The following is a 22,224-nucleotide window of genomic DNA, read 5'->3' as shown; positions in this document are numbered from 1 at the left end:
GGAACTGAAAGTGGGGAAGGGACGGCTCCCCTACCAGTCCAGCCACACCAGTACCCTTTGAGCTCTAGCAAGCACCCTTAGCCCCTGTGAGTAATCTTTACCTGTACACCATGCGTTCTTTTTAAAAAAAGATTTCATCTATTTATTTGAGAGAGTGAGAGCGAGAAAACCCCAGCAGGGATCAGGACAGAGGGGGAACAGGGAGCCTGATGCCCACCTCGTCCCAGGACCCTGGGATCGCAACCCGGGGAAAGGCAGACGCTTAACCGACCGAGCCACCAGGCGCCCCACCCGCACGGAGCAGACACCGCGAGCCATTCCCCCCGCACAGCTTCGGAGCGCGGCGGTAACGGGGCTGGCCGGTACCGTCGTTCTGCGCCTGGTCAAGAAAAGCGAGGGCCGCTGCCCTCCCGTTAGTGATCAACGGCCCTGAACTCCTATAAAGACGCCGGGGCGGGCCTTCTTCCCGGGGTCGCGCTCGGGTCCGGGCGCCTCGCCCTCCGCGGCCAGTGTGGAAAGAGCGCGCGGGACGGCGCCGCAGAACCGGCCAGGACGCGTCCGCACACCCGGCGGCTTCCGGCCCCTCCCCGGGCCCCGGCTCGAGCCTCCCCGGCCGGCCGGCTCGCGCAGTCCCGCCCGCGGGACGCCCTCGGCGGGCGACCCGACTGGGGCAGAGAGCGACGCCGCTGCACCGCGTCTGAAGGCCGCGTTTCAGAAGCGCGATCCTGCCCCCGCGCAGCCAGCGCCCACCCGCGGGCCGCCCCGGCCCGGGACTGCGGGGGGCGCCGCCCGCCGCTCCTTCCCGTTCCGCCGAGGGCCGCGGCCGCGGCGGAAGTGCCCCTGCGCCCGCACTGCGCATGGCCGCCGCCCCAGTGGGCGCCGCCTGCGGAGGCCGAGGCTGGAACGGGCGGAAGTGACATCATCGGCGCGCGCCAGAAGTTCGGCAGGGTCGGGAAGGGTCGCCGTGGCGGGCGCCTGGGCCGCCCGCGGCTCAGCTTCGTTTCCGCGGGCCTGCGGCGGTCTGTGCGGGGGCTCAGGTAACGGCCGCTCGAGCTTCCGCTCTGCCGGGGGATTCGCGCAGAGGCGACCGGCAGCGAGCGGCGGGGGCGGGGCGGGGGGACGCTGAGCGGGCGCGCAGGCCGCGGGGGGAGGGGGACGTTCCTCGGGCTCGAGCCGCCGCCGCTCCGGCCTCTACCGGCCGCCCGCCCGCCCGCCCGGCCCGCTGCCCCGGTGCCCTCAGCGGCTGGCCTCGGAGGCGGCGTCCGTCGTCGGAGCGCCGGGCTCCGGGAGGCCCGGGCCGAGCAGCGCCGCGCAGCCTGCGGCCGGAGCGCAGGTGGAGCCCGGCCGGTGCCCGCCCGCCCGGCCGCCCGCAGGAGTGCCGCGGGGCCTCGGGCGCCGGAGAGCCCGAGGGGAGGCAGCAGCCCGGGCCTTCGCAGGCCTAGCGGCGCGGCTCCCGAATCCGGACGTGTCGCCGGGCGCCCGCGCGGGAGAGCGCGCCCGACCGAGGTGCGCCCACGCCGGGAGCCGGGAGGCTCGAGGCTTCCCCGTCGGCCATCGTTCGTGCGTCAGCCTGCGGGAAGGGAGCGCGCCCCGCACGCGGCTGCGTGTCTGAGGGATAAGTGGGCGCTGCGGGGGCCGCCGTGAGCGGGGACGGAGGACCGCGCGCGTGCTGCGGCGGGAAAGGCGTGCGGTCGGCGCGGCGAGCGCCCGGCTCCGGGCAGCCCGGGCGCCGCGCCCCAGCCCAGCGGCGCCCCAGCCCAGCGGCGCGCGTTCCCCGCGCGGAGGGTCGCGATGCCGGGCCGGGTCCGGGGCCTCGGCGACTGGGGACGTCTCTTGCGCGTCTGCTCTCGGGTCTCGGCCTCCACGGAGCGTCGCCTGCGGGCAGTTGGGTCTGCCCAGACTGGCCCGGCCCGCGGCGAAGGGCACCTTTTCACGCGCACGTGCGAGTCCCCGCACCGCTCTCGCCGCTGTGACCCGGAGTCGCGCTCGGAGCCCGCGCGCCGCGCCGACGCCGGCCGTGCGGGTCCTGAGCTTGGGTCTCGCGGGCCGCGCGCTCTGGAGTCCTGTCGTCCTGCGGTGATCTTTGGCCTGAAAGTCTGATGCGTGAGTTTCTGCTCAGCGGCCCGCCGGACGCAGTGACGCGGTCGAGCTTTGCGAAGACGCCCGGCTTCACAGCAGCGGGCAGGGTGTCCGGGTCTGCGGGCGCGTGGTGCCTCGGTGCCGCGCTGTCCGCGGGCGCGTGGCGAAGTGGCCGGCTGCGCTCCGTAGGCCCCTCCGGTGCCGGAATGTCCGTCTGGCCGCGGGGATTTGCCTGCCTCCGGACTGAGCGTGATGCTGACGGCCGTGCCCTTACCGTGCTCCTACTTGTAGCACTGCGGTTGTAGGACAGCAGTTTTAAAAATATAATTTTCTTGTGTCTGACATTTTCAGAAGTGGGTGTTCCCTTCTTTCCCCTCTCTCTCTCTCTCTCTCTTTCTTTTTTTTCAGTGATGGGTATGTAGGTTATATAGTCTTTGGGTCCTTTGTCCTCTCAAAGTGATTGTCTCATTCTGTCATTCATTCAAGGAATATCTGAGTGCTCGGTTTGTACCAACACATGCTTGATGTGTCTTTGATATGTAACATGTAACTTTGAGACCAGTAAGTTTTATATGTGACAATATCTTATTAGATAATAATGTTTAAACTGAAATAATAATAGCTAACATTTATCCTGTGCTTACTATGTGATAACTAGATGCTGCTTTTTTTTTTTAAAAAAATTTCATTTATTGACAGAGATCACATATAGGCGGAGGGTGGGGGGAAGCAGGCTCCCCGCTGAGCAGAGAACCCCATGCGGGGCTGGATCCCAGGACCCTGAGATCAAGACCAGAGTTGAAGGCAGAGGCTTAACCCTCTGAGCCCTCCAGGCGCCCCTGGGTGGTGCTGGTGATGTGTTCATCAGCCAGTCCTGTTTGATGCTATCAGTTCTCATAGCAAGTTAACGATCCATCTGAACTAAACTCAACAAAAGGTAGTCGCTTCGTTTTTTTTGTCTAAAAGAAATAAAAAATGTGCAGCTAGTAAAGAGACAACGAGTTAAGGAAAACTAGAGAGAGCACAGTTTGTATTTATGGGTTTTGAAGAGCTCAAGTTACTACGTGTATAAAAACACGTTTTATTTATTTTGGGGTCTGTACAGCTTCTATTACAGTGTTCTATTAAATTAGTAGATCAATAAACGGTCAAAACGTATTGGATCCAATTCAGTATTTATTGAACTTAACACCCAAGACATTGTGGAGAATATAAATGTCTAATAGCACTGATACAGTGCTCAGTAAATATTTCTACTCAGATATGACAGTTTGCTTAGCAATTTGTTTTCCCTGGATATCTTTTCCCTAAAGATTTTTAACATCAATTTTGACACCTTAATCTTGAACAGTTGTAAGTATTTAAACATGTAATAAAACAATTTTTGTTCTATTGATAGTTCTACATACCATCACAGTAAACATAGAAAAAAATAACATTTCAGCATTATAAAGTTAGAAAAAATATTGCACACTAGGTTCATTGTTTTTTTCTAGTTTTTGTGTAATTGTGAAATTGGTTTATAAGACTGTACAGCTTGCCTGTATTCTTACATTAAACTTTGAACTTTTTTCAAAGCAGATTACTGTTTGTTGATGTACATGAAGATAATGCAAGCAGTTGAGGAAGTTGCTAAGAAGCGTGGACTGGGGATGCTCTAGGAAAAGACTGAATGCCGAGGCGCGTTCCAGTGCAGAGGTACTTGATTTTCCCAGAAGAAGGTGAACATCATGGATCAGAACAACAGTCTGCCGCCTTACGCTCAGGGCCTGGCCTCCCCTCAGGTAATACAGCGGGGGGTGGGGGGGGGGAGTAGATGGGGTAGAATCCGCATTATTAGAGCCCTTGTAAAAAGGAAGGAAGGAATTTAACCATTTATTGTTGAAAATGGATTTATATGGTTTTATGTTTCTCTTATTTTCTTGAGAAGTTCTATTAGGCTTTGAGTAGGCATGGCAGTATTTAATTTTGGGAGTTAAAATATGTATCTGTCTATAAGTCTTAATCTTTCCCTAAACATTTTTGAAATGTTGATTATCGGGTCTTTGATTTTGAAAGTAACTGTCACCAGGTTATATTCTGGTTTATCTTTCTCTTTTATGCTTAAGTTTCCAAATAGCATCTACTTTTTTTTGTTTGTTTGTTTTGAGATTTTATTTATTTGAGAGAGAGGTATGGGGAGGGAGAGGAGGAGGATCTCCAGCAGACTCTGCACTGAGCGCAGAGCCCTGTGCTGGGCTCGATCCCATGACCCTGAGATCATGACCTGAGCCGAAACCAAGAGGTGGCTGCTTAACTGACTGAGCTCACACCCAGGTGCCCCCAAAACGTTACATTTTTTAAAAAAGTAGATACGTTATTTGTGGGTGCTGGGTGGCTCAGTTGGTGGTGGGTCTGACTCTTGGTTTCAGCTCAGGTCCCGATCTCATGGGTTGTGGGATGGAGCCCTATATGGGACTCTGGGCTTGGTGTGGAGTCTGCTTGGGATCTGCGCTCCCTCTTCTTCTACCCCTCCTACTTGTGCTTTCTAATAAATAAAAAAAATCTAAAGAAAAATACAGTCTATAAGTCAGAGAAAGACAATTATCATATGATCTCACTCATATGTGGAATTTAAGAAACAAAACAGAGGGTCATAGGGGAAGGGAGGGAAAAATAAAATAAGATGATATCAGAGAGGGAGACAAGCCAAGAGATTCTTAACTCTAGGAAACACAGGGTTGCTAGAGGGGAGGTGGGTGGGGGCATTAAGGAGGCACGTGATGTAATGAGCGCTGTGTGTTGTAGGCAGCGATGAGTCACTGAACTCTGCCTCCAGAACTAATAATACCCTATGTGTTCATTCACTGAATTTACATAAAAGATTTTTAAATAAAAAATTAACCTTAGATATGATTTTCATGAAATGGAAACATCTATTTTAAGTGTTTTGATAATTGTGTATGTAAAATACGCATCTGATCTGCTGATTCACAGCTAAAGAGAGTTTTGCCTAGAGTTTCATACAAATGGAATTATATCAGGATGTACTTTAGTGTGTGTCTGTTTTCTTTGCCCAATATAATGTCCGATTGTCTGCAGATTCCTTTTCATTGCCAAATAGTACTCGGTTGTGTGGATGTACCACCTTTTGTGTATCCGTTCTCCAGTTGCTGACATTCGGGGGGCTTCTAGGTCAGGCTTTTATCAGTAAAGTTGCTGTAAACATTTGTGAACAGGCTTTGTGTGTACTGTTTCTGTCTCTCTTGGGTAAACACTTAGGAGGGGGATTGCTAGGTCATATGGTAAGTGTATGTTTCACTTTACAAGAAAGTGTCAGACCATGATCTAGTTCCACCAGCAGCGTGGGAGAGTTCTGGTCCTTCCACATCCTCACTGACACCTGAGGCCTTAACTTTTCACCATTCTGGTGGTGGTATTTCTTCGTGATTTCAGTTTGCATTTTCCTGATGGCTAACAGTCTTGAGCATCTTCTCAAGTGCTTATTGGCCCATTACATGCCTTCATTTGTAGAATGTCTCCTCATCCTTTGCCTGTTTGTTTATTGGATTGCTTGTCTATCTTTTATTGAAGTGTAATTGCTCTTCCTGTGTTGTGGGTATGGGTTCTTTCTCAGGGGTAGGTATTGTAGATGTTTTCCCTCAGTCTGTGGTGTGGCTTACTTGTTAATTTTCTTCTACTCTCTTTCAGAGAGTAGAAGCTATTACTTTTTTTTCTGAAGTCCATTTACGTGTATGTCTGTGGTCCATTCTGTGTTCATTTGTATATGTGATGTAAAGAGGCAGATCTTTTTTTTTTTTTTTTAAGATTTTATTTATTTATTTGACAGAGATCACAAGTAGGCAGAGAGGCAGAGAGAGAGGAGGAAGCAGGCTCCCTGCTGAGCAGAGGGTCCGATGCGGGGCTCGATCCCAGGACCCTGAGATCACGACCTGAGCCGAAGGCAGCGGCTTAACCCACTGAGCCACCCAGGTGCCCCAAAGAGGCAGATCTTTAAAAAACCTTAATCTTTTCAAAGTAACAGAACCTGAATATTTTCTTGCCAGTATTTTCTAGACCTAAGTGTTAGATGCAGCAGAATAATATCTGTACTATTAGGGCTGCAGTATACGTTCATTCTTCCTTCCACTATGCTGGTTAAACAATTCACTGTAAATATCTTAGACAGTTTTGGTTTGTGTGTTCTGCCGGATAAAGTGGTAGAAGTGGGAAAGGGTTAGGCTGTCTTTCGGATCTTGCCCCCATGTGAGAATCTAATGAAGACTATGGATCCCTTCTTGCCAAAATACTGGGTATAGTTTTAAGAGGTCCATGAAGTCACAAGCTCTGCAGGCCCCGTGGGCTCCATGGATTTCGGTGTCTGGTTAGTGCTTTGGACTGGATCTCAGGAGAACGTAGCTGTGATTGTGGCTTCTCCACTAGGGAGATCTGTGGTCTCAGGAAAGTCATTTAGCTTTGTCTCCTGGTGTCAGTTCTCTTTTCCTTAATGTGGGAAAAACAGCATCTGTTTTTCCCCTTCCCCAGAGTTAATAAATGTAACAGTGTCTGCAAAAGTTAAGCATTTGGAAAAATAAATTGATATTGTTCTATTAGAACAATATCTAACAGAACAATACAGTATTGGATTTTCTTGATTTAAACTTCTTGGAGAGCAAATGACCCACGTTTTTGTAGAGTATTCTGATAATTGTCATTATTGTTGTTAACATTTCAGTGTTTTCTTTGTGCCTGTCATTGTGTTGAATTAGTTAAGAGGCATCTCTAGGGTAAGCCTATAATAATCATTCAAACTTGGACAGATCCCTTGAAAGTGAACGGGGAACTAGCCAGGCAGTATACTAGGGTAGCAGTTTAAACACAGATGGGGAGTCACTCTAGTTGTTTCCTTATTCTCTCTGTCGATATTAGAATATTATCCTGTGGATATGCCTGAAGGGCTAAGCAACTTCCTCAAGTTTTCACATGTAGTAAGTCGCAGGGTTGGATTTCACACCTGGGTTTGATCCCAGATACTAAGCTTTTACCTACTGCGTTATGATGAAGAGGAAAGTGATACGTATAAGAACAGCAAATGCCTTTTTACTAAGGCATCATAATCCCACTGATACTCGAAGGCATCTGTCCTCCTACATCTCCCCTCCTCCTCTACTGCACACGTGCCGGGAACACCCATTCCCAGCTGGCCTGACTGTACTGTTCTCCTGATTTTCCACAGGGTGCCATGACTCCTGGAATCCCTATCTTCAGTCCGATGATGCCTTACGGCACAGGACTGACTCCACAGCCTATCCAGAACACCAACAGCCTTTCTCTCTTGGAGGAGCAGCAAAGGCAGCAGCAGCAGCAGCAGCAGGCCCAGCAGCAGGCCCAGCAGCAGCAGCAGCAGCAGCAGCAGCAGCAACAGCAGCAGCAGGCAGTGGCGGCGGTTCAGCAGTCCACCTCCCAGCAGGCCGCCCCGGGGGCCTCGGGCCAGACACCACAGCTCTTCCACTCACAGACTCTTACCACTGCACCCTTGCCGGGCACCACTCCACTGTATCCCTCCCCCATGACCCCCATGACCCCCATTACCCCTGCCACACCCGCCTCTGAGAGCTCGGGGATCGTGCCGCAGCTGCAGTGAGTACTCTCCGTGTTGGGTCTTCTCCCTTGCCCTAGAAGGCTCCCTCGACTGGGTGCTGCTCTTCTTGTTTTCGGGTAGATGAGCTTGTGGAAGGGTGTAGCGCCAGTGGTAATCGTATGCTAACGATTAAGAATACATGCGCTCGTATGCTAACGATTAATTAATACATATTAATTAATCATATGCTAACGATTAATAATACATGCGCTCTCTCATGAGAAAGGGATGCTAAGCTGCCTTAGAGAGTCAGTCCCTTCAGTAAAAGACTTGCATGACCTCTTCAGACATTTGGTAGCTTGTGTTTATAATTTTGGGCCAGATACACAAGCTACCTAGTTGTTACAGGCATTGCCCTGCGGCTGATCTGGTGAATCAAGCCTTGTGTAGTGTCCTTCCCTTGTCAAGTTTTCAGTTTCTGGGAAGGGAAGATGAGTGACTTAGTTTTTGTTAGTTCATGGTGATCCATGTTTATCTTCATTAGTTATTATGAGGGCCGCATATAACGCTTTGGAGAGCTGTGTCCTTTCCATGAGCTGAGGATGTCTTTTCTTGTCCTGAATGGACTTTGCTACATAAATGAAATGGGTTCTCTATGTAACCGAATTGGGTGTGGGGTAGGTGGGAGTAGGAAAAAAAATTATGAAAAGCATACAGATATTCTCATGGGTCTGTCAGTGAGAAGTACATAGCCTTTGGTTTTGGAAAACTTACTGCCGAATTGAGGGTCATTTGCAATAACTACATCATCTAGTTTTCTTGTAAGCCATCTCTGGTCATTTTTAGAGCTAAGTAATATTTACTTATGGATCCTGTTATCCAAATCTTGCCTCGGGTGTTTGACCTGACATAGTTTTAAAAATCAGACACTTTGCATTTTACTGATTTAGAGAGATAATCACTTGTGAATTCATCTTTGTCAACACCACTTCCTGTTGTCTTGCATACTTGTTTGGGTCTTGTGGGCACTTAAGTTTGCACCTCTTGTTTAAATCAAATTATGACTAGTTGTGATGGGGGTATTGGTTTCTTGCTGGCACCTTAAACTTTCTGATACTCTACAGAGCATCTAGTCAGCCATTCCTGAGTTTCCATATCAACTAAGAGCCCTTCTGGGTGAGAATCCAATGGCCTCTAAATCTTAGAGGCTTTATGAAGAATTGGGGTAAATAATTAATATATAAGAATATGTTTTTAAGGGGGGCCTGGCTGGCTCAGTTGGAAGAACATGTGACTCTTGATCTCAGGGTTGTGAGTTTGAGCCCGTGTTGGGTATAGAGATTATTGAAATAAATAAACTTAGAAAAGAAAAGAAAGGGTTCTGGGGGGAGGGTAAAGCAGGAGAAAAGCCCTGGACCACACGGACCACACGGCTTTGGGGAATTCTCTCAGACACTTAAAGAAGAACTAACACTAATCCTTCTCAAACTTTACCAAAAAAATTGAGGAGGGAATGCTTCCTAACTCATTCAGTGAATCCAGCACTGTGCTGACACCAAAGCCAAAGACACTGTAAAAAAAAAAAATCTAAGACCTGTATCTCCATGATCATTGATGGAAAAGTCCTCAACAAAATGCGAGGAAACATCATTAAGCAGCGTATTATACACCATGAGCAAGTGGGATTTTTATTCTTAGAGTGCAAGGGTGGGTCAGCACACAAAAATCAACCAGTGTAATACGCCAGAACAATGAAATGAAGAAAAGTGATCGTCTCAGTTGATGCAGAAAAAGAACGGACAAAATTCAACATCCTTTCATCATAAGAACAGTCAACAAAATAGGAAAAGATGGAAACTATCTTAGTAAAATCCATATGTAAAAAGTCACAGCAAGCGTAATACTCAATGTTGAAAGACTTAATGCTTTTCTTGTAAGATCAGGAATAAGGCACTTACATTTAGCAGATTACTGGAAGTTCTAGTTGGAGGAGTCCTAAGAAATGCAAGGCATCCAGAATAGAAAGGAAGGAGTAAAGTTATCTCTTTGCAGATGTTACGATCTTACACATAGAAAATCATAAAGATTCCACAAAAAAGTATTCAATTTAATAAGTGAATTTATTGAGAAAAGTGGCAAGCTACAAAGTTAACACTCAAGAGTCAGTTGAATTTCTGTACACAGTGAACAATATAAAAAGGAAATTAAGCAATTCCATGAGCAACATGATCAAAAAGAAGGAAATACTCAGGGATTAGATTAACCAAGGATGTGAAAGACCTATGATGAGAACTATAAAACATTGCTGAATTAAGAAGACCTGAATAAGTGGGAAGACATCTCATGTTCATAGATTGGAAGATTTTATATTGTCAAAAGCTTAATATTACCCAAAATAATCTATGTATTCTGTGCTATCCCTATCAAAATCCCAGTGATATTTTTTGCAAAATAGAAAAACTCAGGCTGAAATTCATATGGAATCCCAAGGGACCCTGAATAACCAAAACAATGCTGAAAAAGAAGAACAGCCTGGGACACTGACACTTCCTGATTTCAGAACTTACTACAAAGTTACAGTGATCAAAACAGCATGGTATTGGCATAGACACAGACATTTAGACCAATGCGGTAGAACAGAGAACCCAGAAATAACCCTTGCATATATGGTCAAATGATTTTTGTCAAGGGTACCAAGACTGTTCAATAGAGAAGATAGTCTTTGCAACAAATGGTGCTGGGACAACTGGATATCCACATGCACAAGAATGACCCTAACCCAAGCCCTTAACTAACACCACATTCAGAAACTATGGCGGCAACCTCGCCATAAGAACATGCCTGTCATGAAGGACCTCCTTTACCCGACCTCAGAAGAGCAGAGGAAGTACAAGAAGAAGCGCCTGGTGCAGAGCCCCAGCTCCTACTTCATGGCCGTGAAGTACCTGGGATGCTACGAAATCACCACTGTCTTTAGTCACCATAAATGATAGCTTTGTGTGTCAACTGCTCCACTGTCCTCTGTCAGCCCACAGGAAGAAAAGCCTGCCTTTTAGGCGGAAGCAGCTCTAAAAGCACCATGAATCAAGATGACAGGATTTTGGATATAAAAAACAAACAAAAAAATTAAAAGTAGATCAAAGACTTCAGTGTAAGACTCAAAACAATAGAACTCTGCAGGAAACTTAGGACAAAGGCTTCATGACATTGGATTTGGCAGTATTTTTTTTTTTTTTAAAGATTTTATTTATTTATTTGTCAGAGACAGAGGGAGGGAGAGAGAGCGAGTGAGCATAGGCAGACAGAGAGGCAGGCAGAGGCAGAGGGAGAAGCAGGCTCCCTGCCGAGCAAGGAGCCCGATGTGGGACTCGATCCCAGGACGCTGGGATCATGACCTGAGCCGAAGGCAGCTGCTTAACCAACTGAGCCACCCAGGCGTCCCGGATTTGGCAGTATTTTCTTTGATGTGACTCCAAAGGCACAGATAACAACAGAAAAAAATAGAGAAATTGGACTGCATGAAAATTTTGAACACTGTGTATCCAAAGACACTGTTCACAGAGTAAAAATGCAAACCACAAAGTGGGAGAAAATGCTTGCAAATTGTGTATCTGATAAATGATGATTATCCAGATATTTAGAGAACTAAAAACCGAACAACAAAAAAACAAAGAGCCTGATTGCAAAATGGGCAAAGGGCTGGAATAGACATTTCTCCAAAGAAAATTTGTGAATGGCCAATAAGCACATGAAAGGGTGCTCGAGGTCGCTAAACATTGTTTATGTAAATGCATATCAAAACTGCGGTGAGATACCACCTCATACCCATTAGGATGGCTACTGTCAAAAACAATATAGCTAGTGTTGGGCATACGGAGAAGTTTAACCCTTATGCACTGCTGTTGGTTAAAAAAAAAGAAAAAATAAGAATACATGTAGCAATCGTATGACTTAATTTGTGGTAGATGCCCCACTACCTACTTGATTCCATTTGTAAGGAGAGAAATGCCAAAGGTAGGTGTGTATAAAGTTGATTGGAAGGAAACAGATGATGTAGAAATGAAAACATTCATTGGATTGATCATTCTCATTGCTCTTAACAATTGTGTATTAAGGTACCCAGCTGTCCTCTTATCCAATCAAATTGTGAGCCCTCAGGTTTCCAGAGTATTGCATTTTGACAGGACAGGAAAGGAATCAAAAGCAGCAATGAGCTAGAAACAACTGGAGGTGTATTTGCCCTCTGGAATCAGTATTCACAGGATGGTGATGTTCCTCCTCAGCGCAAGATGGTTTAAGGGCAATTAGTTTCATTCGAAGGGCTTATCAGGGCTTCGTTCAGAAGGCTAAGGCATGGCTCTGGGGATAGATGAGCACAAACCCTGACTCACCTGGCACAAGTAGCCCCATTTAAGCCTCTGCGTCTTCCCCTGAAAATGTGAATATTAATAGTTACTACTTCATAGTGCTTTGTAAGTATTAAGTGGGTAACTATGTAAGATGCTGACCATGGTGTGTGGTAAACACTCAATAAATGTCAACAGTTTAAAGAAATACAGTTAATATAATTTATTCTAGTAAAAGAATCAAATTTCTAGATAATTATCTAACATCTCAACCTATAAAAGTTAAATAAATGATCATGTTTTCTTTTCAAATTTCTTGCAGAAATATTGTATCCACCGTGAATCTTGGCTGTAAGCTTGACCTAAAGACCATTGCACTTCGTGCCCGAAATGCTGAATATAATCCCAAGGTCAGAGCGATTTTAATGTATTTTAAACTGTAATAATACAGGAATTTACTGTTAAAGGTCCCTAAACCAAAATGTTTGTGTCATGCCTACGTTTGTTGGTACCAACAAAATGAGGAATTAGAGCAAAATGCATATTTTTTTAATTTTTTTATTGAAGAGTCACCATGTGAGAGACCCTAGAGTAATAGCAGTCTACATGTTAAACTACTAAAATTTATTTCCCCGTTATGATGGGGATCCTGTGACATTAAAGAACAAAGTCTGTAGTGTGATCGCATCTATGTTCTGAAATCTGTGCAGAGTGGAATGACAGGCTCTGGAATCTACCTCAAAGTGAGCCCGTTGGAGGATGGGGAGGGGCATTTGGGTGAAACAGGGTGGCCAGAAGTTAATAATTTTCAGAATTGGATGGTAAGTACAAGGGAGTTTATTATATTTTTCTAAAATTTGTATAACTTTTAAACTTTTTATAGTAAAAAGATTGTGGGATAACATACCTATAAGAATTTGTTGTTAAGGTAGCAGCCTGAGTACATGGTAAGACTCTGCATTAGTAGATAAGCTGTTTTTTTGCTGTTGTTGTTTTGTTTTTTAATAGTACAGGGGCGTCTGGTGGCTCAGTGGGTTAAAGCCTCTGCCTTCGGCTCAGGTCATGATCTCAGGGTCCTGGGATCGAGCCCCGCATTGGGCTCTCTGCTCAGCGGGGAGCCTGCTTCTTCCTCTCTCTCTGCCTGCCTCTCTGACTACTTGTGACCTCTATCAAATAAATAAAAAAATAAAATCTTAAAAATAAATAGTGCATATTTGCATTCACAGACGAGTGGACATTCTTTGAGGACCAGAGCAGACAGGTGAGGTGTTTGAATGTAGAACGTGATCCGATGGAGGGCTTCCGGGACAGGGCCCAGCAGAAGACTGTTCCCTAAAGTTGAGAACATTTATTATTAGCGTGCTATTTACTTTCTTACCTGGGGAGCTGATACTGAATTTATTTTGTCAAACAAAGAATAAGGTTTTATATAAGAAAAAGAAAAGTAGGCAGAAAGAAAAACTTGAGAATTTAACTGAATTATCTGTGACTGGCCGGCTGGGTAATGTGTGTCATCGTGTGGTTTGTGCCTCTCATTTTTGCCGGGTCAGCACCGTTTCCTTTCCTGATGACTCCCATGTTCCCGCTTTGGTTGAATTCCCAGTCTGGGTTGCCTATGAGGGTTTTACTCTTTGTCTCATGTGGCATTATTTGAATGTTACCTTGAAAAGAGGGGCCAAGTGGCAGCCTTTTAGCACCTGGATACTCGACAGTGGAAGAGTAGCGAAGAGTAAGAAGCATCGTAAGTGTCCTGAGAAATAAATGGGATTCCCTTCATATATCCAGGTTTTGTTTTGTTTTGTTTTAGTTTTCTGATGCCTAACTGAAGAATTAACTCCCAGGAATCAGTTGGGTCAGTTTTAGGAATGAAGTCTTTTTATCTCAAGCGATTGATTGTTCTGTTCTGCGTCCCCCCTGCCCACCCCCTATATTTATCCACTTACTAGCAGTTGTACCAGTACCGCTTGGCTGGCCGGTAGATAGTTGAGGACAGTGTCATGAGCCAGCTCTGTTTTAGCCCGTGAATTTGTGATCGTTGGGGGAGGGGTTTCGTTTGTTGTCTGAGCCACAATCCGGGAACTCCGCAGTCAGGGTAGAAATCTCATACACAAAGTGAAATCCTGTTCTTATACCGTTTTGGACACAGCACAGAATGATGAAAACCAAGGGGAAGAAATGAGAGAAAGGAAAGGCAGTAAATCTACAAAGTCTGTTGTGCTGTCCTTGATTCAGAGAAGTCTTGGGAGGAAGCTGTATTTTCGGGAGGCATCACTTTCTGGAGGCCTTTTAGTAGATTTGGGGTTAGTGCCATTTGGATTCTCAGTACACGCAAACTGGGGCAGGATTCCGTGCTTCTGATCCTGATGCTTGAGAATAGTGTTTCAGGGAGGAGAGCCTGAAACGCTTTCATCTAGGCAGTTTGGAGCCAACTTCCCCGATGTCTCTTTCGTGTCTCCGTCTGCTCCCTGTACGTCACGTAGAGATGTGTGCGGTGATGTTTCCTCTGGAAGTGTAGCTCACCCATAAGCGGGTACGTGACTCTGTATATGACATTGGTTTGACCAGTAGAGGTTTCCCGTGCTATCCAGAAGTTTGCGTTAAGTCACTTTGCTTTTATGAAAGATGGACCTTAGTACCTGTTGTTGCTAACAGAGAGACGTGTGAGGAGAATTTTTGTTTTTACAGAATGGTAATTGTCTCCTCACTTTACTCCATTTCAGCTTTTAGCTGAAGTAACCAAGTGTTGTTGCTTACAGATGCAAGGAAAATTAGAAGGTAGATGACCAAGAAGTGTCTTGCTGTCTCTCCGTCCGAGCACGCTATATATTTGTTCTGTAATTGTTTAAAATGGTAAACATGTAGACCAACATTGTCTTTCCACCAAGAAATTGAATTGTTATTGTATCGAATATTAAAAAAAGTAAATACCAAATAAAAACTTTTTTGGCCAGTGTTTTTATTTTTATCTTAAGAGATTATCTAAATATTAAAATTTTTTAAGTATTTGTCCAAGAGCCCAGGGTAACTAACATCTGGAAGTAACTGTTTATCCATTGTGCTAAGCCTGTAGCATTAGAATAATTAATCATTTATCATTTTATTTACTTTGAATATGTAATTTTACAGTTTTATAGTCTCCAGTGAATTGATACTGTTTGATCGAAAAAACCAGTAGAGGGAATATAAGAAGTGCTAAATGATGAGGCCTTTCCTGGGACTTGTATAAATTAGAATATAGTGCTAGTATGATGGTGAAATCTGACGGGGGACCACAGTTTGTTGTTGTTGTTTGAAGATTTTATTTATTTATTTGGCAGGTAGAGATCACAAGTTGGCAGAGAGGCGGGGGAGGGGGGGAGCGGGGAGGAAGCAGGCTCCCCGCTGAGCAGGACTCGATCCCAGGACCCTGAGATGACCTGAGCCAAAGGCAGAGGCTTTACCCACTGAGCCACCCAGGCGCCCCAAGGGACCACAGTTTTAAACTAAAATTGCTAAAGCCGTCTAATTTGTTGAAGAGTCCTCTTGATTAGAAATGAATTTTTCTTTACCAGATATTAAAATTTTTAGTTATTTGAAAGCTATTTTTTGCTTTTTATCAATTAAGCTAGTATTGGAGGCAATTAATTCAATCCATGGCTGAAACATGTTCCCCTTGAGTTATAATGTTAGCAATAAAAACATTGTTAAAGCTTAAAAAGTAGAAATTAAAGATAAAAACTGATTTTTTTCTTAATTTGGTATTTTGTAAGTGTTGATTCTTTAATACTGTTTCTAAAAGCCAGTTGGAAACATAAGGTCATTTCAGTACCTCTTGGTATGTTTGTAATCTGATTTACTCCCATGCTGGAGGTAGAGAAGGTTTATTAGTCTATCTGCCCAAAAAATCATTAATAAAACAGAAGTTACAATTCTACAAGCTGGCAAGGTAGGAAGAGGTACTGGTATTTATTAAGGGTGTAATAAGTAAAACGTTTTGCAAATATTACTTCTTTTCTTTCATTGGGGGTGCAGAGTGAGTGGGAGAGAACAGTCCCCAGGCAGGCTCCACGCCCAGCCCGAAGCCGGACTCGGGGCTCTATCCCACAACCCCCGAGATTACTGCCTGAGCCGAAACTAAGAGCTGGTTGCTTTACTGCCTGTGTCACAGGCATCCCACAAATGCTGCTACTTGTTGCGCTGTCTGTGAAAGAGTGTGCAGACCTGGGCTCGCCTTACTTAGTAGCCACCGTTCATTCTGCTCCCTGTGCAAAAAGCACGCGTGATGCTGTGAGGGAAGCCTGTGTGGGAACACGTGTCGCACCTTACGAGAACTCCGTATGTGACTCTGTATGTGTGTTTGTCATTGTTCTTCTAAAGGAAATCAGCAGTTGGCCTTATTGACGGTTGTCTCTGACCCTTTTAGCGATTTGCTGCTGTAATCATGAGAATAAGAGAGCCCCGAACCACTGCACTGATATTCAGTTCTGGGAAGATGGTGTGCACAGGAGCCAAGAGGTAGGGTTAAGGAGTTCATTCTCCTGGTCATATGTTACCATGATTATCCAGTTGCATTTTATGTATATTTGATAAAATGTAACATCTAAGCTATGACTAAGGATTCCTGTATGTGAAAAATTTTATATATAGCACAGATTCATCCCCAAGTGAAAAAACAAACTGGTCAGGAACCACAAAATCTCAGAGCTGATGGTGTGAGGGACTCCAGATGGGCTGGGTCCTGGCAGCGGGACAGCCCCGTGTGCGTTGGCCACAGAGCCCTGCTGCCCCTTGTTACAGGCCGTCTGCCTCTACCCAGGAGGGTGGGGTTGTGCAGGTCTTAACGAGTGTCCCCTTTCCAGACAAGGGGTGTTGCCTGTGCTCTGCACCTGTTCAGAGTGATCCTGTCTGTGAAGGTTAACGCTTCGGGCCTTGACTCTAAGGCTTGTGGAGCCGACGCCGTGTAACTGGTAGAAGGCGGTGGTTGAGGGAGGAGTAGATACATCAGCGTCGTAAAGCTTCAACAAATGAAGGAAACTAAACTTCTGAAATAAAAGATAATTCCTGTGCCTTGGAGTTGTCCACACACAGAGCGGACTGTGGATGCCTTTGCTTATTTGATGAAGGGAAGGCCGTTGTTGTGGACGTTGTGGTTCCTGGTCTCTGAGTTTTTTCAGAAGGCAAGATGCGGGTCCATCCCTGGCTTTCACAGAAGTCTTCAGTTAGGAGACTTGTTTCCCCTGAATGGAGCATTGAAAACTTCTGGTTTATTAGTCAGTTCTAGGCAGTTTTTCTTTCCCAGACAGGCTTTTCATGTGCACTGTTCAGCCCTCTTTATCCCTTTGCTACATGCTGAATAGTGTGTGTCTAGTTTATTTTAGTGAAATAGGAAACTGCAAATAAATTTATTTTCCTCCAGAAAAAAAAAAAAAAGCATTGCATATATGTGTGCTGAATTTTTGTCATTCCTGTGGCCCTGCACTTGAGGGTCTTTTGCTCACGATGGTGTTATTGCTTTTATTTTGCTTTTCTTACGTAAGCTCTGCACTACTAAGCCATAGTTTTGTCCAACTGATGAGTAGTAAGAATGGATAGTGAGAGGTTTGACATAAAAGAGGATAGAATTAGTGTATGCAGTCGTCACGTACAAATCGCATCGGAGATGAGGATTTCCTGTCAAAATGAAGTATTTTCATCTCAGGGTTGTGGGGTAAAATACAGGAATACTCATGATAGTGGGGGAGATATGATGCTCTTCTTGTATGAAACCTGGGTGTATCAGTAATATGGAGTGAGCCTGCAGTTCTCTGTCAAGGACACAGGAGGACTTCATAATAAAATAGTTAATGTCTTCTGTTATTTTCTCTTCCTCTTAACGGAGGGTGCCGTTTTTCAGTTTTTTAAAAAATAAGCTTTTCTAGTTTGACCTTTTTATAAGTTATTCATGTAAGTAATTATTTTTTGTGGCTTTGACTATGACCATCTCACTTTTTCCTTTCCCTAGTGAGGAACAGTCCAGACTGGCAGCGAGGAAATATGCCAGAGTTGTACAGAAGTTAGGTTTTCCAGCCAAGTTCTTGGACTTCAAGATTCAGAACATGGTGGGGAGCTGTGATGTGAAGTTCCCTATAAGGTTAGAAGGCCTTGTGCTGACCCACCAGCAGTTTAGCAGGTGAGTCTGAAATGTACTGCCTGTGGCAACAGTTCGTTTGTAATCTGTGTAAACACGGTTCATGATAAAACATGCAAAACAGACAGTATGTAAGCGCAGATGATGTAGTGACCAATGTATGTAATGTTGCGGTTTCTTCCTTATGTCTCGGAAAATGTAGTAATCCTACCATTCTCCTGCTTCCCGCTTCACTTACTAACATCGATTATTCCCCTTGACTGGGATGAACTTGATTCCCTGTTATTTTATTGCTCAATCAATGCATTTTAAATGCATTAATTAAATCTATAACCTCTTCTGTCAATTTGTATCCCCAGTTTTTTTTTTATTTTTTCTGCTGAACATTATATGAGCTCTGCCAGCAAAGTATAAACTTGAGTGAAATGAATATTCTTTGCTCTTATTTTCCCTGCCACTTAGAAGGCCACTGCCCGCCTTTCCAGCCTCTCTGCTCCCTGCGCCCCTCAGACTTGCTGTGCCCCTCTTGGACAAAGGCTTTTGTTTTTCAGTTTTATACCTGGCATCCTCCTGTTGCACTTCCCACCTAGGAAGCTTCTCACATTTCAGATGTCCTCCCAAGTGTACCTTCCTCAGGGAAGCCTGTTCTGCATTTCCCACTAGGTTAATCACACATATTATAACTGGTTGAGGCGGCTGGGGTTCGAATCAGACATGCCACTCATGACCCTTGATAAGGTAAGACACTGCAGAGCGTACACCTGAGGGTCTCATGTTCACTTACATCAGAAGATCCAGACTCATTAGAGATAGGTCTTCACGTGCTGACGACAGATGGCCCTTACTGCCCTTAAGTTCTCGCTCCTTTGGGTTCACCTCCCAGTGAGTTTGTGGCTTAGTCAGTATTTTCCCTGTGCCGGTCCCCATTTTGCCCCAGAGCATGGACAGCTTTTCGTTTCTAAACTGTTTCTTGCCATTTTCCTCCTAGTTACGAGCCAGAGTTATTTCCTGGTTTAATCTACAGGATGATCAAACCCAGAATTGTTCTTCTTATTTTTGTTTCTGGAAAAGTTGTATTAACAGGTAAGTTGTAACAGAAAGTAGTGTCTGAAGGTTTGAAAGAATTTCAAGAACAGCATTTTCTCAGTGCTGAGAAGTAGTTTCACAGATTGGGGACAGGTGGCTAGCAAGCGGTACAGACAGATGCCTTTGCCCCTTCGTTCTCCTCTACCCTAACAGTCTGACGAGAAACGTATCCACCAAGGCAAGGGAGAGCAGGGAAAGGGGACCACAGAAGACCTGTAGTGGGCAGAGCAGGGAAGGTGGCCGTTCCCTCTGTCAAGAGATGACATTTTAAGTTGGAAACCCTCCAGTAGAACTTTGAGATTCATCAGCAGTGCCATTTGGAGACACCAGGCGAAGGTTCAGAAGAGTTTGCTTGAAGGCAGCAGGCGGGAGAATAAGGTTTGGTCCTTCCTTCTGCGCGCTTGGGTCACGAGCTGCTCAGGTCACGTGCCGATGCAGGGACTGACACCGGTCACATGTGAGCTGCTGAGGGAAGCTGCAGCCGTCCAGGGCACAGTTCTTAACAGTTTTAAAAATCCATTTTAGGAAAACAATACTTTAAAAACAAAAACAGCTTTGTGACCAGGGATTCCCTCATTAATGTTTTAATGTCTGTGTCTAACTGGTAATGGAGAGAATTGTGCTTGCAGTTTTAAAGTAATTTTACCTCTTTAACATGTTAAGAAAAGCTTTTTCTGACTCTCTTCTCCAACCTGTCTTCATAGGTGCTAAAGTCAGAGCGGAAATTTATGAAGCATTTGAAAATATCTACCCTATTCTAAAGGGTTTCAGGAAGACGACATAATGGCTGTTCTGTACTCCTGCCTCTGCACCCACTTGTTTTTAAAACAAATCAGTTTTGGTACATGTAAATGGTGGTGTTGCGGACGGCCCCGACTTGGTAAGATGATGTTCTGTGGGTTGCAGCACCCCGTGAAGCTCTCCAGCACGCGTTCCCGGCGGGGTTGCCGAGAAGCGGTCTCACTTCTGCAGAGAGAACGCCGCAGCGTTATGTAAGTTGCTCGTACTGTGCTGCTGTTTGGGCAGCGCTGCCCGTTTATTTATATTTAGATTTTAAACACATACTGCTGTCAGCAAGTTGGTTTGAGGTACAAAACTTCAAGTGTTAAAAAAGCCACCACTTCTACAATTGATTGGACTTTTTCTTTTGTTTAATTTCCTCCCCATAAACCACAGTTTTTATATTTCTACCAGAAAAGTAAAAATCTTTTTTAAAAGTGTTGTTTTTCTAATTCGTGACTCCTAGGGGTTGTTTTTGTGCCAGACACATTCCGCCTTCTCAGTGTTGTAGGCCAGAGGAGCCGTGGTAACGAGCACGGACGGCTGTGCACAGTTTTCTTCCTTCAGAGTACTCTGTACAACAAATGCTGTTTATAAAAGTGTTAGATCGATGTCATAAATGATACCTTGTAAGATTCGTGTGATCATACTGTTAAAGTTGTATTTTAGATATAATTGCCTGAAACCATTTCAGTGTGTGCTTGCTTGTTTGTTTCAATCAACATTTCATTGTGTGTCCAGTGATCATGGATGAGCTACCTGAAAATTTAAGATTGCTCACGAAACATGGGTTTATTATGTTCCATATATCGAGCCCTCCTGTTTCCCAGAGACATTCATTGCCTGTAATTCTCACGAAACCTGTAATTCGGTTTTGTCCTCTTTCTCCGGTGAGCAAACGCTGGCCTCAGCTGTGGTATTTGCCCCTCGGCCAGAGTCCTTCAGTATGAAAGCTGGGCTGTGTGTACAGCCTGGCGAGGGGTTTGTTTTTCTCATGAATATTACCTGGAAATTTGTAAGTTCTTGGGTTTTATTGTTTGGGTTAATTTGTCAAAGTATACTTTCAAGCAGTCAGAAGGAAGAGTTCTTTCCTTCTCTCCCTTTTGCTTAGTTCCCCAGGTATCTCCCAGACCCCTTCTGTGCAGATTCTTTCCTTTCGGTCCGTGTTTAGATCTTACTAAAGCACTTGTTGTTTTATAGCTTTTCTGTTTCTCAGTCCGTATGTCGTGGAGTCTGATAGCATCACAGATGTACAGCACCCTCGCCTACGTACCTTTACGTATTTACCTGTTTCCTTCCGTATCGGCGGTGTTTGAGCATCCTCAGCAGTGCGGTAGGAAGCACCCTCGCATGCCTGTTTGTGGTTCAGAGCAGACATTTCTGTAGTGACCATGCCTAGGGGGGAGCCGCTGCCGTCTGTCAATCCAATATCCTCTCCTCCACGCAAGAAAGAAGTATTTTTCCACATAATAGGTCTTCTCTCAGGTTCTTTCGTCAAGCTTTGTAATTTTTTCATAGAGGGCTTCTGTATTTCATAAAAGTTAATTCCTAAGTATTCTCTGGCCCTGTTATGTAATTTTTTATTACATTTCGATTCTTGTTGACATATTTCTTATTCCCAATCACTTTACTGAATTCTGAAGCTTTTCCCTGTGAAACAGCACACACAGACCTAACAGAACAAGCATTTAGCATAGCGTGTCACTCAGTAGACATCCCTGCAGCCACCATTCAGAACCTTGCCCGTGTCCCAGGGGCCCCTCCTGTGCCGGTCCAGCCACAACACCCCCCCCCCCCCCGCCCACCAATAACCATTAATCTTGAATTTTATAGTTATTACCTAAATTACTAATATGGGATAATCTTCCATTTAAAAAAAATGGATGCGTTTCTGTTTCATTTCTTATAGTCCCGTTCCCTATCTTTTCCTTTATTTTTTTTTTTTAAGATTTTATTTATTTATTTGACAGAGAGAGAGATGACAAGTAGGCAGAGAGCTCTCCCACGGAGCAGAGAGCCCGATGCGGGGTTCGATCCCAGGACCCTGAGATAATGACCTGAGCCGAAGGCAGAGGCCTATTAACCCACTGAGCCACCCAGGTGCCCTTCCCTATCTTTTCCTTAACATGTACAGCCAAATTTACAGCTGGTTGTTTCTTACAGTATGTGTTTTGCTATTTTCAAACACGTGGTGTAGTTCAGCACGTTCCTATGTTCGATTTCCTGCAGATGAGCGGCTGCCTCCAGAGGCTTGGTCCCTCTGTAAA

At 45.3% G+C, this 22,224-nt stretch overlaps 1 protein-coding gene across 2 annotated transcripts; it reads left to right on the top strand.

Annotated features, from left to right (window-relative positions):
• Nucleotides 1-908: 908 nt before the first annotated feature.
• Nucleotides 909-20,646, top strand: TBP (TATA-box binding protein). Of its 2 annotated transcripts, XM_032338410.1 has the most exons (9): nucleotides 909-1,037; nucleotides 3,658-3,863; nucleotides 7,295-7,444; nucleotides 7,484-7,698; nucleotides 12,308-12,395; nucleotides 16,388-16,479; nucleotides 17,966-18,133; nucleotides 19,080-19,174; nucleotides 19,882-20,646. In XM_032338410.1, exons 2-9 carry the CDS (start codon nucleotides 3,810-3,812, stop codon nucleotides 19,959-19,961), a joined length of 942 nt encoding a protein of 313 aa, XP_032194301.1. In that variant the 5' UTR covers nucleotides 909-1,037; nucleotides 3,658-3,809; the 3' UTR covers nucleotides 19,962-20,646. The 2 variants fall into 2 exon arrangements, with proteins under 2 accessions (XP_032194301.1, XP_032194300.1); XM_032338409.1 differs by having other exon boundaries at nucleotides 7,295-7,698.
• Nucleotides 20,647-22,224: the final 1,578 nt, after the last annotated feature.

The sequence above is a fragment of the Mustela erminea genome, chromosome 4 (assembly GCF_009829155.1).
Source record: "Mustela erminea isolate mMusErm1 chromosome 4, mMusErm1.Pri, whole genome shotgun sequence".
Classification (NCBI taxonomy): Eukaryota; Metazoa; Chordata; class Mammalia; order Carnivora; family Mustelidae; genus Mustela; species Mustela erminea.
Note: the sequence above shows the minus strand (reverse complement) of the source record. Positions and strands in the feature narration are given on the sequence as shown.

Bases quoted from the DNA above. Each gene is read 5' to 3' on its own strand.
- TBP (XM_032338409.1), top strand. From the start codon at position 3,810: ATGGATCAGAACAACAGTCTGCCGCCTTACGCTCAGGGCCTGGCCTCC. The intron at 7,699-12,307 runs GTGAGTACTCTC...AATTTCTTGCAG, and splicing joins GGGATCGTGCCGCAGCTGCA to AAATATTGTATCCACCGTGA. The intron at 12,396-16,387 runs GTCAGAGCGATT...TGACCCTTTTAG, and splicing joins ATGCTGAATATAATCCCAAG to CGATTTGCTGCTGTAATCAT.